This window comes from Cotesia glomerata, linkage group LG9 (assembly GCF_020080835.1).
Source record: "Cotesia glomerata isolate CgM1 linkage group LG9, MPM_Cglom_v2.3, whole genome shotgun sequence".
In the NCBI taxonomy this organism is placed as follows: domain Eukaryota; kingdom Metazoa; phylum Arthropoda; class Insecta; order Hymenoptera; family Braconidae; genus Cotesia; species Cotesia glomerata.
This window is the reverse complement of record NC_058166.1, coordinates 1701144-1714092: the sequence shown is the minus strand read 5'-3', so window position 1 is coordinate 1714092 and position 12949 is coordinate 1701144. Positions and strand designations below refer to the sequence as shown.

General features: G+C 34.2%; 1 protein-coding gene across 1 annotated transcript; it reads right to left on the bottom strand.

Annotated features, from left to right (window-relative positions):
• Window positions 1-2821: 2821 nt before the first annotated feature.
• Window positions 2822-6025, bottom strand: LOC123271701. Its single transcript, XM_044738090.1, has one exon. The coding sequence runs from the start codon at window positions 6023-6025 to the stop codon at window positions 2822-2824; it is 3204 nt and encodes a 1067-aa protein (XP_044594025.1).
• Window positions 6026-12949: the final 6924 nt, after the last annotated feature.

Here is a 12949-nt window from a genome sequence, read left to right as displayed (position 1 = left end):
AACATACGGCTACAATTTTACGAAAACAATCATTCATAAATTTTATATAGATTTATTTTAATTATTAAACGACCGATCGCTATTATTATTCAATAATATTTTCAAAACTTTCATATTCATTGATAAATTTTATTAAATACTTAAATAGTAAAAAATCTAACAGAAATATTAATTAAAGTTCTTTTTGAACTATTTTTACTAAAATTAATTCATCAATCATTAATTTACTGCAAATTTCTAATTTTCTTACACAATTTTATACTTTCTTGATAATTGTTCGGTGAACAAGGCCCAGTAGCGATTAACTCGCTCCTGGGGGACTCCCAAATTCAAGAGACGCACCTGTCCACCGCTAGTTCCCGCAAAATCGAACCGCCAATGGAAAATCAGCCTCTCGATCATGCCATGGATCGACCGCTTTATTGGCTGATCGCTCCCGCTAGACATGCGCAATAGCCTTCTTCCCCAAGTCAACGAGGAAGAAGACAAACTATTATTATTATCTTTCACTTCCACGCTTTTAGTTGCAACAAGTCGCCATTAATTCCGCTTTGCTTTCGCTTATTGTTAATTAACCGCATTTCGCTATTTTTATAATTTAAATTGCTTAAATTAACCGCTAATAATTCGCTCTAATTTGTTACAGATAAATTGTGTTATTTGTGCATTTATTTCACCGCTTTTACAGTGCCGGCAGAGTGTTCACCCACGTGTCAACCGGTATCGCTTGTGCTAACCACGCTTAGTATTATAAATCCGCTTTTATTTAAACAATCCGCTATTTAACATATTAAATATAACTTGTATTTAGTGTAAATAAATTTATAGTGTTAATTTTGATAATTATTTATGCGTTTTAATTGAGATATCCAGACCTAAACCTGATCCCCGCTTTTCCGCTCTTTCAACATTTTTCAATAATATTTAACTAATTTCTAAGTATTAAACTTAATTTTGAATTTAGTACCAAAAATCACCAACAGGCGGCGCATGATCTTCTAAAATTCTCACTGCAAGACACTTAACTCAGATTTTTTAACTTCCAATCAACGAAAAATTTATTTGTCTTAGAGTTAATCATTGTCTTGAGGTTATAGAATTACTTTCTGATATTCAATTAAAATTTATCAGTCACAACAATAAATTCTTTGAAAAATTTCAATAATTCTTTCTTCCTGTATTATGTAGCTTTTTATTAACTCGAATAATAGTGCGAGCTTACTAAATCATAAAAAAAAATTTTTGAATTGGAAAATGCGTCAAATGATTTATAATTACTCTGTATTCCATGAATGAAATAATTACCAAGTTCACATTATCTCAGTGTTCGAGTTTTTTTTACGAGTCATGTAGCCTTATATTTACTTGCATGAATATTAGCGAATAATAACAAACTCTCCTAAATACTTAAAATAAATTTTTGAGCTATAAAATAAGAGATATGATTTATGATTGGTGTCTAATTGATTCATGAAATAATTTTTTACGTCATTTATTTTTCTATTTGTTTTTTTACTGTTAAAATAAATTGTTTTTTTTTTTTTTTTCAATTGTTCTTAATGGTCGAAAATACTCTTCGCTATCCGGTTATATTTTAGAATATTGATGTTCTATTAAAGAATTAATGATATTCACCCGAAGTCAGCACAATTGCAAAATGAAATATTATCAACGTAATAATGTAATTCTATTAATGTAATAATGAAATGGATAAATATTTTGTCACTCGGGTATCATTCTTGCAAAAATGAAATTTAAGTCTAGTTACCTTAATATAAATCACTCAATTGACAAATTTTTAATATGGTGTAAAAATATTAGTTGACTGAACTTTTTGAACCTTGTTTGATCTTAAACCATAACTCTTTTTTGCGTTAATCGTTTCGCTGAAGAAATAATAAGTTATTATTAATTAAGGGTAATAATTATAATTTGATAAAAATCCTACTTGTAAATTCACTAAACTTTAATTAAAACAACCAGTTTAATATTGGTTTTTTTTTTTTTTTTTTTTTTAAACAACCAATTGTTTTTTGTATAACAGATTTAAAATATATTTTCTCTTTTTGGGTATCAAAAATAATATTAAGTTGAAATTTTCAAGCACAAAAAAACAAAATTGCTTAAATATATTTTTTTTTTTAAATAATAAGTAAAAATTCTTTGACATGGTAATGAAAATTAAATTAAATAAAAATTTTCACTGCTAAATTATTTTGACTCCCTAATTCGTCAAACATTTAAAATTCGAAAGTATTATAGTAAAATTTAAAAACATAGTACTGAAAATTTCCAATAGGTGGCGCAAAGTCGTCAGAAATTCTCGCTGTAAAAGACTCAAATTATATTTATATAACCTCCAACCGGAAGAAAATTAATGTATCTTACAAATTTTGTCATTTTTATAATTTTTCATTTATTATTATAGCTTGAAACATAATTTGGTTTCCAAAAATAATTAGATCAATCGTATCATTTTTGTTTTTTGCAAGTAAATGACAATTTTAAAAATTTGTTTTTTTGGGTTCGATAAAAAGCATTTATAATTCGAAAATGTATTAATGTAATTACATATTTGCTTTTTCTGATCTTTGAGGCAGTGTCCGTTTTAGTGACCTTGGCCGTTTATTATCTCTTTTTTTCAGCCTTTAAGTGAGTATTATATAAAACATATAATATTTAAATGACATCGTTTACAATGACAATTTCATTATAATAATAATAGTTTATTGCGTGTTAAAGAATACAATTCTCGTAGCAATTGGTTTCGAGTACAAATTGGTATAAATTAAGCTATTTTTATATTGATGGTAATGACAGTTTAACATTTGGCTGAGTTGAAATTTATTTTAAAGCATTCCCGGCAATATCCATGGATTTTCTTCAGGGTGTCCAAGTTGGAGGATTCAAGGAGTGATAAATTAATCACTTGAGGGTGTTCATATAAGAGCCAATCTTTCAGGTACTTGTGTCTGAGGTTAGACAGTGCAGGGCAGTCGGAAATGAAATGTTCAGCAGATTCGGTGTCCGGAAGGTGGCAGAATGAGCACGTATTGGTTGGAGATAGCCTGTGCGTGTAGCCATCGATTGTTATGTGGCAGGCGTATTTGCTGGCTAGTCTCAGTTGGAACAAGGTTCTCATGAGATGTAGAGGTTGGACTGTTATACGTTCAGGCGCTATCTGGGTAATGAAATTGAACTGGCAGGCCGAGGACGCCCGGTAACGGCTCAAGTCCAAGCTACGCATGTAGGTTTGAAATTTGGATAAAATGGTGTCTTTCCTTCTCTTCCAGTAGTCTGCCTCAAGTCTATCAAGCATAGTGTCTTCCTGGATATGAGCTAATAAGTTCCTTAGTTGTTGGGCCCAGTTTAGTTTAGATGAGTTGAAAGGTGTCGCATTCAAGGCTACCAGTTTGCGCAGGCAGAGTAGAGGTAGTCTATGCGCAGGCATGCTAAGTACTTTAATTACCCAGTTGATGGCTGCCTTAAGTATGTGGACAGCTGTATGTTCGAGGCTGAGTTCGAGTCTGATGGCATAGCCAGGGGTACACATGGGTAGTGAAAATAGGCGCTTGAAGAAGTAAAGTTGTGACGTTTCCAGTTGTTCTATGCAGTCTAGGCTCAGGCAGCTGAGATGTGCAAGGTATGTGACAGTTGAACGGGCTAGACTATTATGGAGCTTGACTGCTCCTAGCCAAGAGTCACCTTTGAGATTTTTAGTGATGTTTAGCACAGTTCCAATGGCTGTTTTTCCTTTTTTTGTTGCATGTGCGGCTGCAAGGTTTCCCTTGAGCGAAGTACAGAACTTTATGCCGAGGTATTCGTAGTTCGGTACTACTGATAATTCTTTGCCATTGAACATGAATTTTCTACGTTTCTTCGAGATTCTGCCAGTGGATTTACAAGCTAGTATTTGGGTCTTATTAGTATTTACGGTTAAGCTGTTTATTCGGCAGTATTCTTCGAGTATCACCAGGCTTTTGCGGAGTCGGACTTCGGTGGATGCTAGTAGGACAATGTCATCGGCATATAACAGAAGTAGTACCTCTTTCGCATCAACAAAGAGTCCCTCGGCGCCTCTTTCTTTAAAAAATTGTATTATGTCGCTTATGTAAAGACAGAACAGGAGAGGGCTTAGAACTTCACCCTGTAATACACCTTCAGTTATGGTGATAGGTTCTGAAAGACTACCAATGTTTTTTACCCGCATCTTTAGATTTTTGTATAGTTTCATCAACAGGTTCACAGTCTTAGGGTTGAGTCCAAGGTCAATAAGTTTTTTCCAGAGCTTTTGGTGCGGCACTGAGTCGAACGCTCGTTTGAAATCTATACAAAGTGCATAGGTAGTAGCGTCTTTGAAGCGAAGTTGCATTTGAAGAAGAGCTAAAAGCGTGAAAACATTGTCTTCACAGCCACGACCAGGTTGGAAACCGGCTTGTTCTTCGGGGATGATGTTGCATGACTTAGCCCACACACGGATTCTTTCATGGATAATCTGGGTGAATATTTTTTCGAGACTGTTTACGAGGGCAATGCCCCGGTAGTTGCTGGGATTCAGCAGATCGCCCTTTTTGTGGAGCATACACATCAGAATGTGAGACCATTCTGTGGGCGTTGTACCAGTGCTTAAAATTTTGTTGAAGAGAGCTACTAGATATAGTTTCCAGTTGTTTGGTAGCGCTTTGTAAAACTCATTGGGTATGCCGTCAGTGCCGGGCGATTTACCCATTTTCGACTTAGCTAGGCTGAGATTTAATTCCTCTATTGTGATGTCCTTGTCAAGCTGAGGGTCCGAAGGGCTCGAATATAAGTAATCGGGTGCTGGATTATGGGCATATATGTCGTGGAAGAAAGATTCCCATTGTCCGAGGGTTATTTGCGATGGCTTCAGTGTAGTTTTACGGGCAGAATTCACCACAGACCAGAACTCAGTTGCGTTGCGAACATTTCTAAATTTCTTGCGAATCTGTAGATCAAAATCAGAGCGACGATCCTTTAATAAGGAGTAGTATTTGGCTTTGATGTCGTGGTAACTTGACCAAGGTTGAAGTGCTGCTTTGCACTGGGCCAGAGAGGATTTGACGGCAGCCTTGGCAGCTGCACATTCGTTGTTGTACCAGGGCTTGTGATAGACTCGCTTGGAGTTAGTATGGACAGTGTGCATTAGCTGGCATTCACTGGCGGCATCTAGAATGGCAGAACATAGGTTATCACACAGTATGTCGGTGTGTGAGTGAGCAAGGTCACAAGTGATCCGTGGAGACCAGGCCATTTGGTGCTTGTAGTTGTTCTTCTTGTCCTTCTTCCAGCAGAGTTTGTACTGTGTAGCCTTGGATGTACCCTGGGCAGGATTTGACACATCCATATTTGCACTATACTTGGAGTAAATTTCAATTGTAGTTGGAAAGTGGTCTGACTTAGAAACTATTTCGTCAACCCACATGTCTTTGACTAGGTGAAGGCTGTCGTTGTTTACCCAGGTCAAGTCAACCACACTTTGTCCATTTTTGTTTGTAAACGTGAAGTGACCTGGCGTGTCGCTAGGTGTACGACCATTAAGAAGGGTGAAACCGTTTGCTTCGAAAAACTCCAGAACTGTTGAGCCTCTTTGATTGTGTATGAGGTCCAGCGAGGAACGATCCTTATTAAGGGAGGAGCCTCGTATTATATTTTCGTCCGTGTGTCCAAGTGTGCCAGGTCTGGCGTTGAAGTCGCCGGCGATGATAAATAAGTCAAAGTAATGTGTGGCCAGAATGTCGTTGATTGTCGCTTGAAGTTGGCTTAAGAGTGTGGATAGGTCTGCGCTCGGGTGAAAATATACGGAGATAGAGATTATGGATAATTTCTGTATACAGAGCTTGGAGATGATCCAGGCATTGCAGGATGACAGAGTTGTAGTATTTACACTGGCTACGGCCAGTGATAGTAGACCACCACTGGGCCTGCCCGGTCCTGGTTGCTGTTTGGTGGCCGGAGACCAAAACGACTGCCAGGAAGAGAGAGCTTGAGAGGTAATAGGGTTCATACACCACGTTTCCGACACTCCTATGAACGATGAATTGAAGGATGCTAATGAGTCGAGTAGATTGAAGATACCATGGATGTTCCAGAAAGTGATTTTTATGCTTGATGGGTTGGTTGGCTCATGTTGGGAGGAGACCCCCCGTTTTTTGAATTGCTGAGCGAACTAGTGCCTTGACCTGGGTCTGTTTGCATAGTATTCGCATCATTATTTTGTGCAGGGACCAGCAACTGCTTGGATAGGTCATATTTGTAGCGGTTGCCATCGACAGTGATGCTTTGATGATGTAATTTTACTCTTTTACCCTCTTTTTTAAATTCTTTGCTTGCGTCCCTAAGCTTTTTTGCAATGAGCTGTTCCTCACGGGTTAGATCGTTGTTTATATATATTGGGGCATTAATATTCTTCTTCCCAGACATGATAGCTTTTTTGGCCGCGTGGTCTTTCAGCGTGACTTTAATTCTGTCTTTATCTTTGCCAATGACAATTGCTTCGGAGACGCAGTTAGTTAGCTTGAACTGTTTTGTGAAGAAGTCAGAGGCAGTCCTGGATGGTGTGCCTAGTTGACAGTTGAGGCCTTTTATAATAACATTATTCTTCCTTGCTAACTTGTCCAGTGTCTCTCTGGTAGTTTTTCTGATTTGCTCATCCAACATGTTTGCGAGACCAGACGAAGGGTTCGGAGTAGATTGATCTGCGTTTTCCCCAAGTGATGAGAGTTCACGTGTTAGGTCTAGCGTGGTGATGCGCTCTTTTAGGGCGGAAATTTCTTTTTTTAGACTCTCATTTTCAGCTGCCAGGGCTGTCTTGATCTCCTGTATCTCTTCGTGGTTCACCTGCGAGGCCGTTGAGATTTGTGTTGCTATTTCTTCCTTGAAGGCAGCAAGCTGGGTGGTTAGTTGTGCTTTATCCTCGGTGCGCCAGATTTCCATCCTGCGGAGGAGTTCGTCAAGCGATTCACAGGACTTAGTGTTTTCACCCATGTTGCTGTCCGCGTTGTGAGGTGTTCGGTGTTCGTCTTCTTTCAGTTTTGGTGGTGAGGAAGTAGACCGGCTGAGCTTCGTTGGAGGGCTGCGGTTGCTGGCTCCAGAGATATCACGGTCACGTCCCCTCTTATTATTGGCGTTGAGGAATAGTTCGGGGAGGGATGTTGCCGAGCCTGAGTTGTATCTGCTGAGCGATTCACAGTTGGTGAGTCGGCCTTTGCGAGATTTGCTTGCTGCGTCCTTGCGATTATCAGGAGAGTAAAGTTTTGTTTGCGCTTTGAAGTTAAAAACTGGCGCTATCCGATCCGAATTTCCCGCCAGGGATGTAGTGGGGAATTCACGCAATAGTGTAGTATAGTTTGTGTCGCAGTCAGTACCAACTGTCTCTGTATGTTTGGGACTGGCTGCAGGAGATGGCGCGTCAGTCTTCATAACCGTTAGGATTAAACATAACCACAAGCCGCATGTCCACACAAAAGATTAAATAATTGCATGAGTTAAAAACAATGAATAAAGTTTAAAATTGCACTATAAAAATAAGAGCGATTAATTTCTCGGAGGTGACACTTTGCACAATTGTTTGTAAGCACTGTAACGATAAAATAAGACAATTGAAAGCACTCTTTTCAGACACGTCTGTCAATGATGGCGTACCAAAATGAACTCCGACAATTTCATTATAATATTAATTTTTTTTCAATGTTCGCTTGGGTCCGTTTTTTGTCATCACTAAATATTATTTTGAATAAATTGTCTTTAAATAAATTAAAAGTCATAAAAATAGAATTTTTTTTAAAGTATTGAAAAAAAAATCATCAAAAATTTTAATATTCAAAATTGATAACTAAATCAGAACTTTAGAAAGTATTACCAAAATTTGAAAAATTAGTTCCGAAAAATTCCGACAGGTGGCGCATAAGCGCTAAAACTTCTCACAAGCAAAGAGTTGACTCAAATATGATTAGTTCCAACTAAGAAAACAATTTATGTGTCTTATAAAGTTTGTTATTTTAATTTCTACAATTACCGCACTTATAACTTGTGTCTAATCTGCGACATTATTAAATTAAGTCATAAAATCACATATTAATAATACTATCAATAAATTAATTAAGATCATATACAATATCGTCTGTTTAAAAAACTTACGAATGTATTCCGCTTTTGGAACAATAATTGATTTGGTTAGATGTATTTTCTGTTGAAATTAACAGCTCGGTCCCGATTTAATCACAAAATTTCAATAAAATAGAATATTTATTAATGGCGGCTTTAAACACGCTCATTTCGTACAGCAGTGAAACAATCATTAAGTGGTCTAACTTTAATTGTAGTTTTTAAAATCAATAATATATAAATTATTTTGATGTTAGAAAATTTGAATTCTAAATTTCGTTGTTAAATATAATTGCAATAGAATTGTTCGTGTTTTCTATTCGGATGTTCAAGTACTTGAATTTTTGAGCATTCGGTATACGAAAACTTAAAATTTTTTTCTTCCGTTATTTTCTTTATATCCCATTAATTTTTCAAGCGTAATAAGTAATTAAAATTTTGATTTTTCCATTATTGTAATCAAAATAGTCAAGTCAATATTTTTTTAAAGTAAATGACGATGCTACTGTCATAAATTATAATAATTTTTTGTTATTGTTGATATCAAAAAAATATTTTTCTTTCAGTATTTCATTTAATCTTTTTGTACTAAACTTATCATTGAAATGTAATTATAATTATACATTAACTATTTAAGCGAGATAATTGAAAATTATTTCGACGGAAAAAAAAACCGATGTTAATTCCTTGCTTCAATTTTAATTAACATTTTAGAGCTTGACTTTTTTGAGATTGAAAACCATTATATTGAGGTAAAATTTTCAACCATAAAAAAATGCTTGAATGTATTTTTTTTGAAAAATAATAAGCATAAATTCTGCTCTATGTTAATGAATATTAAATTAAATATTTTCACTGCTAAATTATTTTGACTCCCTAATTCGTCAACCATTTAAAATTCTAAAGAATTTAAATTTTCTATCACATCCAAAATCATGAATTAATACAAAAAAATTGTAGATAGTTGGACTTAATAAATGACAAATTAAAAAATCATGTTATTTTTAATATTGCGACGGTTCGACTCTTTCCACTGATAGAAGGGTTTAGTTCTGTTTAATTTAATTAATAAGATTTAGTAACGGATACTAAATGATTTAGTAACAAATCTTTCATTAATAAATATTTAGTAATAGGTACTAAAACATTTTTTAAAGCCCATTTAGTTCCACCAAATAAATATTCAGTAGTATATTTTGTATTTATATCACCAACCACAACAAACTCTTCCAAGATGACCAATGCTACAAATCAAAGTGAAAATTCATCAACTTCAGGAAATCAGAATGAAGCAAGTTCTGCTGGAAATAAACCTGATTGGGAAAGTTTTAGTCTAGAGGATAAATTAAATTTCCTAATTGATATGTCGTACAATAATAGTCAATGTATTCAGACTATCTCTAAAAATCTTGACAATCACTGTCAAGAAATTAAAAGCTTGGTTGCTAATCTTGAGTTGAATAACATTAAAATCAAAACTCTATCAGAAAATTTTGCAATGGTAAACAAATCGCTTGCTGATATTACGGAAAATCAAGCTGTAGTACAGAAGGATATCAGTGATATTAGTAATAAATTAAACTTAAATTCGCAAAAATGCGATGATGATGCTGCGTCAATTACTATGCTACAAGCTGCTTTCAATTCTGTTGCTGGTACTTCTACTCCTCCACAAGCGGCTAATTATCAGATGTCATCCGAGCTTCTACTATCTGGGATTTCTGAAACTACTGCTGCTGATCAAACGTCGGAACAAATAGTTCATAAAGTCTTTAATAAGCTTGGTGTTGCTAATCTTATCACTGATATACTGAGTATTTGTGAATTCAACTCAAAGAGAAAGCAAAGTCGATCTAGCTCCAAACCATTATCTAAATCCTTTGTTATTCATTTAAAATCATCTGAAGTTTGTAAACATATCATTAATAATAAACGTCGTTCACCGAAATTGCTTGTCAAAAATATTTTTGATTCAGGTACTCAAACTGATCAAGATCGACAAGTATTTATCAACGAATTTCTACACACGCATGTTTATAAATTGCTGAAACTCACTAAAATTAAAGCAAAACAACGAAATTTCAAATATGTCTGGTCCTCTGAAGGCAAAGTCTATGCTAAAAAAGATGATGATTCGTTGAAGCTCTTGATAAGCTCTGAAGCTGATTTAGCTAAATTGAATTAGCAATTACCGTATAAAACTACTAACATCTTGTCATCTATCAATATTCTGAGCCTAAATATAAATAGTCTCTCTGCTCATTCACCACAATTCGAAGCCTTAGTAAATGAGTTAAAGCCTCATATTATCAATACGTCTTTGGCGTGAAATACCACTCGAAGTCATAAACTCACTTAGCATTGAAGCATTTAAATCTAGAGTGTTCGATTTCTTCTACGATCTTGAGCTCAGGGAGACCAAAGAACCTAAGAACCATTGACTGCAAATAGTTTACTTAATTTATAATTTAAACTGAGATATATATACAAAATTTATTACTTTAATTAATGAGTGTTTTACATGTCATTTTACATGTTATCTTATCATATTTTAATATCATCTTTTTCATATCACCTTCATACGATTTTCCATCTTTTATTATTATATTTTATATTTATACTATCACTTATTAGCTATAATGCTGAATATTGATATTGATATTGATATCGACAATGTTTATAGATTTACAAATACTTATGTTACTCTATGTATTAATTTTGCCATTTGGCTTTCGCCTTGACATTTAAATTGAATAAATAAATAAATAAATAAATAAATAAATATATAACAATTAATTTATTGGTATTTAATAAATCGTTTATTGGTATCTGAAAAATGCTGAAAGAGCGGAAAAGCGGGGATCAGGTTTAGGTCTGGATATCTCAATTAAAACACGGAAATATTATTAAAAATTAACACTATAAATTTATTTACACTAAATACAAGTTATATTTAATATGTTAAATAGCGGATTGTTTAAATAAAAGCGGATTTATAATACAAAGCGTGGTTAGCACAAGCGATACCGGTTGACACGTGGGTGAACACTCTGCCGGCACTGTAAAAGCGGTGAAATAAATGCACAAATAACACAATTTATCTGTAACAAATTAGAGCGAATTATTAGCGGTTAATTTAAGCAATTTAAATTATAAAAATAGCGAAATGCGGTTAATTAACAATAAGCGAAAGCAAAGCGGAATTAATGGCGACTTGCTGCAACTAAAAGCGTGGAAGCGAAAGATAATAATAATAGTTCGTCTTCTTCCTCGTTGACTTGGGGAAGAAGGCTATTGCGCATGTCTAGCGGGAGCGATCAGCCAATAAAGCGGTCGATCCATGGCGTGATCGAGAGGCTGATTTTCCATTGGCGGTTCGATTTTGCGGGAACTAGCGGTGGACAGGTGCGTCTCTTTAATTTGGGAGTCCCCCAGAAGCGAGTTAATTGCTACTGGGCCTTGTTCACCGTACAGTATCAAAGAAATTAATTTAACTAATTTTAGCGTGTAACCTAACTTTTTTACTTAAAATAAATAAAAATAATTAAAATAAATAATTTTAAGTGAAAATATAAGATATTATAAAGAAAAGAATCTCATTAAATAATATTTTTTTGTTTAAGAGATTTATAAAATTTAAAATAAAACAAGTTTTTAACATATCAATAATAAACAAATTAAAAAATGTAAACTAAGCTCCACTGAGAAAAGACATAAATAGAAGGCAAATATTATTTAGTGGAACTAAATATTTATTTCCATGTAATAAGGCTTTGTTCATATGAATAAATCATTTATTAAACTGTAACAAATAATATTATAGGGTACAAAATATTGCATGCCTTAAGCGCGAAGCGCGCAGGTATGCTCTACTCTCGCCTAAAATTCGTAATTTCGATTAAAACGTGATTTTCATAATTTAAACGAAAAAAATTATGAATAAAAAGCATATTGAAATAAATAATACTAACTACAGAACACGTTAAAAAAATTTTCTTATCGATTAAATAAGATTTCTCAAAAAAAACTCGTTTTTCTGATGAATTAAATGAATAAGAGCGTGCACGGAAAGAAAATTGAAGGAGTTTTTACTATTTTACTATTGTAATTTTTACTAAATAAAATAGTAACGGTGGACTATACTTCTCATTTAGTAATTTTTACGATCTACTATTGTAAATTTTATCCAACAAATAAGACTAGCAAGAGTCTTAAAAAGTCGAATACTATAGAGCAAATTATACAATATGTGTTTGAGAACTTTACAATTCAACTATTGTAAAAATTCACAGTTGGTATTTTTAAAAGAAATATAAGGGAGGGAGAGAGATAGAAGGTTGGACTAATAGGTACCTGCACAGTAATCGAAAACAGAGACCGACAATTTTCGTGCTATCTGGGAATCTAACCCAGAACTCTGTGTTGGCAGCCAGAAACTCTCCCTTTACGCTATCCAAGGTAAACTAAGACTCATATCCTTTAACATTTACATAAACTCGGAGTCTAGCGCTGTGCACGGCCATCACTCACACTAATTGAGAGACATTCCAATTCAACTATTGTAAAATTTGCTATAGTTCTATTGGAAAGATACAGAGGCAGCATTGGAAATTTTCATCTCTTACTTTTTACAATAGTAATATTGTATTTTTTCATGAATAAATAGTATTTTTTCTTCTAAAATATTTGATAATTAAGAGTAATAAAAGTATAGTCCAGCTTTACAATAGTTGTATCGTAAATTTTCCCAGAAATTTTTTCCCGTGTGGTATTCACGGAAGCACTGGGCTTGATAACACCATAACTTTGTCAAAAATCACTTTTA

Excerpts from the sequence above, each read along its gene's own strand:
- LOC123271701 (XM_044738090.1), bottom strand. The coding sequence starts at position 6,025 with ATGAACCCTATTACCTCTCAAGCTCTCTCTTCCTGGCAGTCGTTTTGG.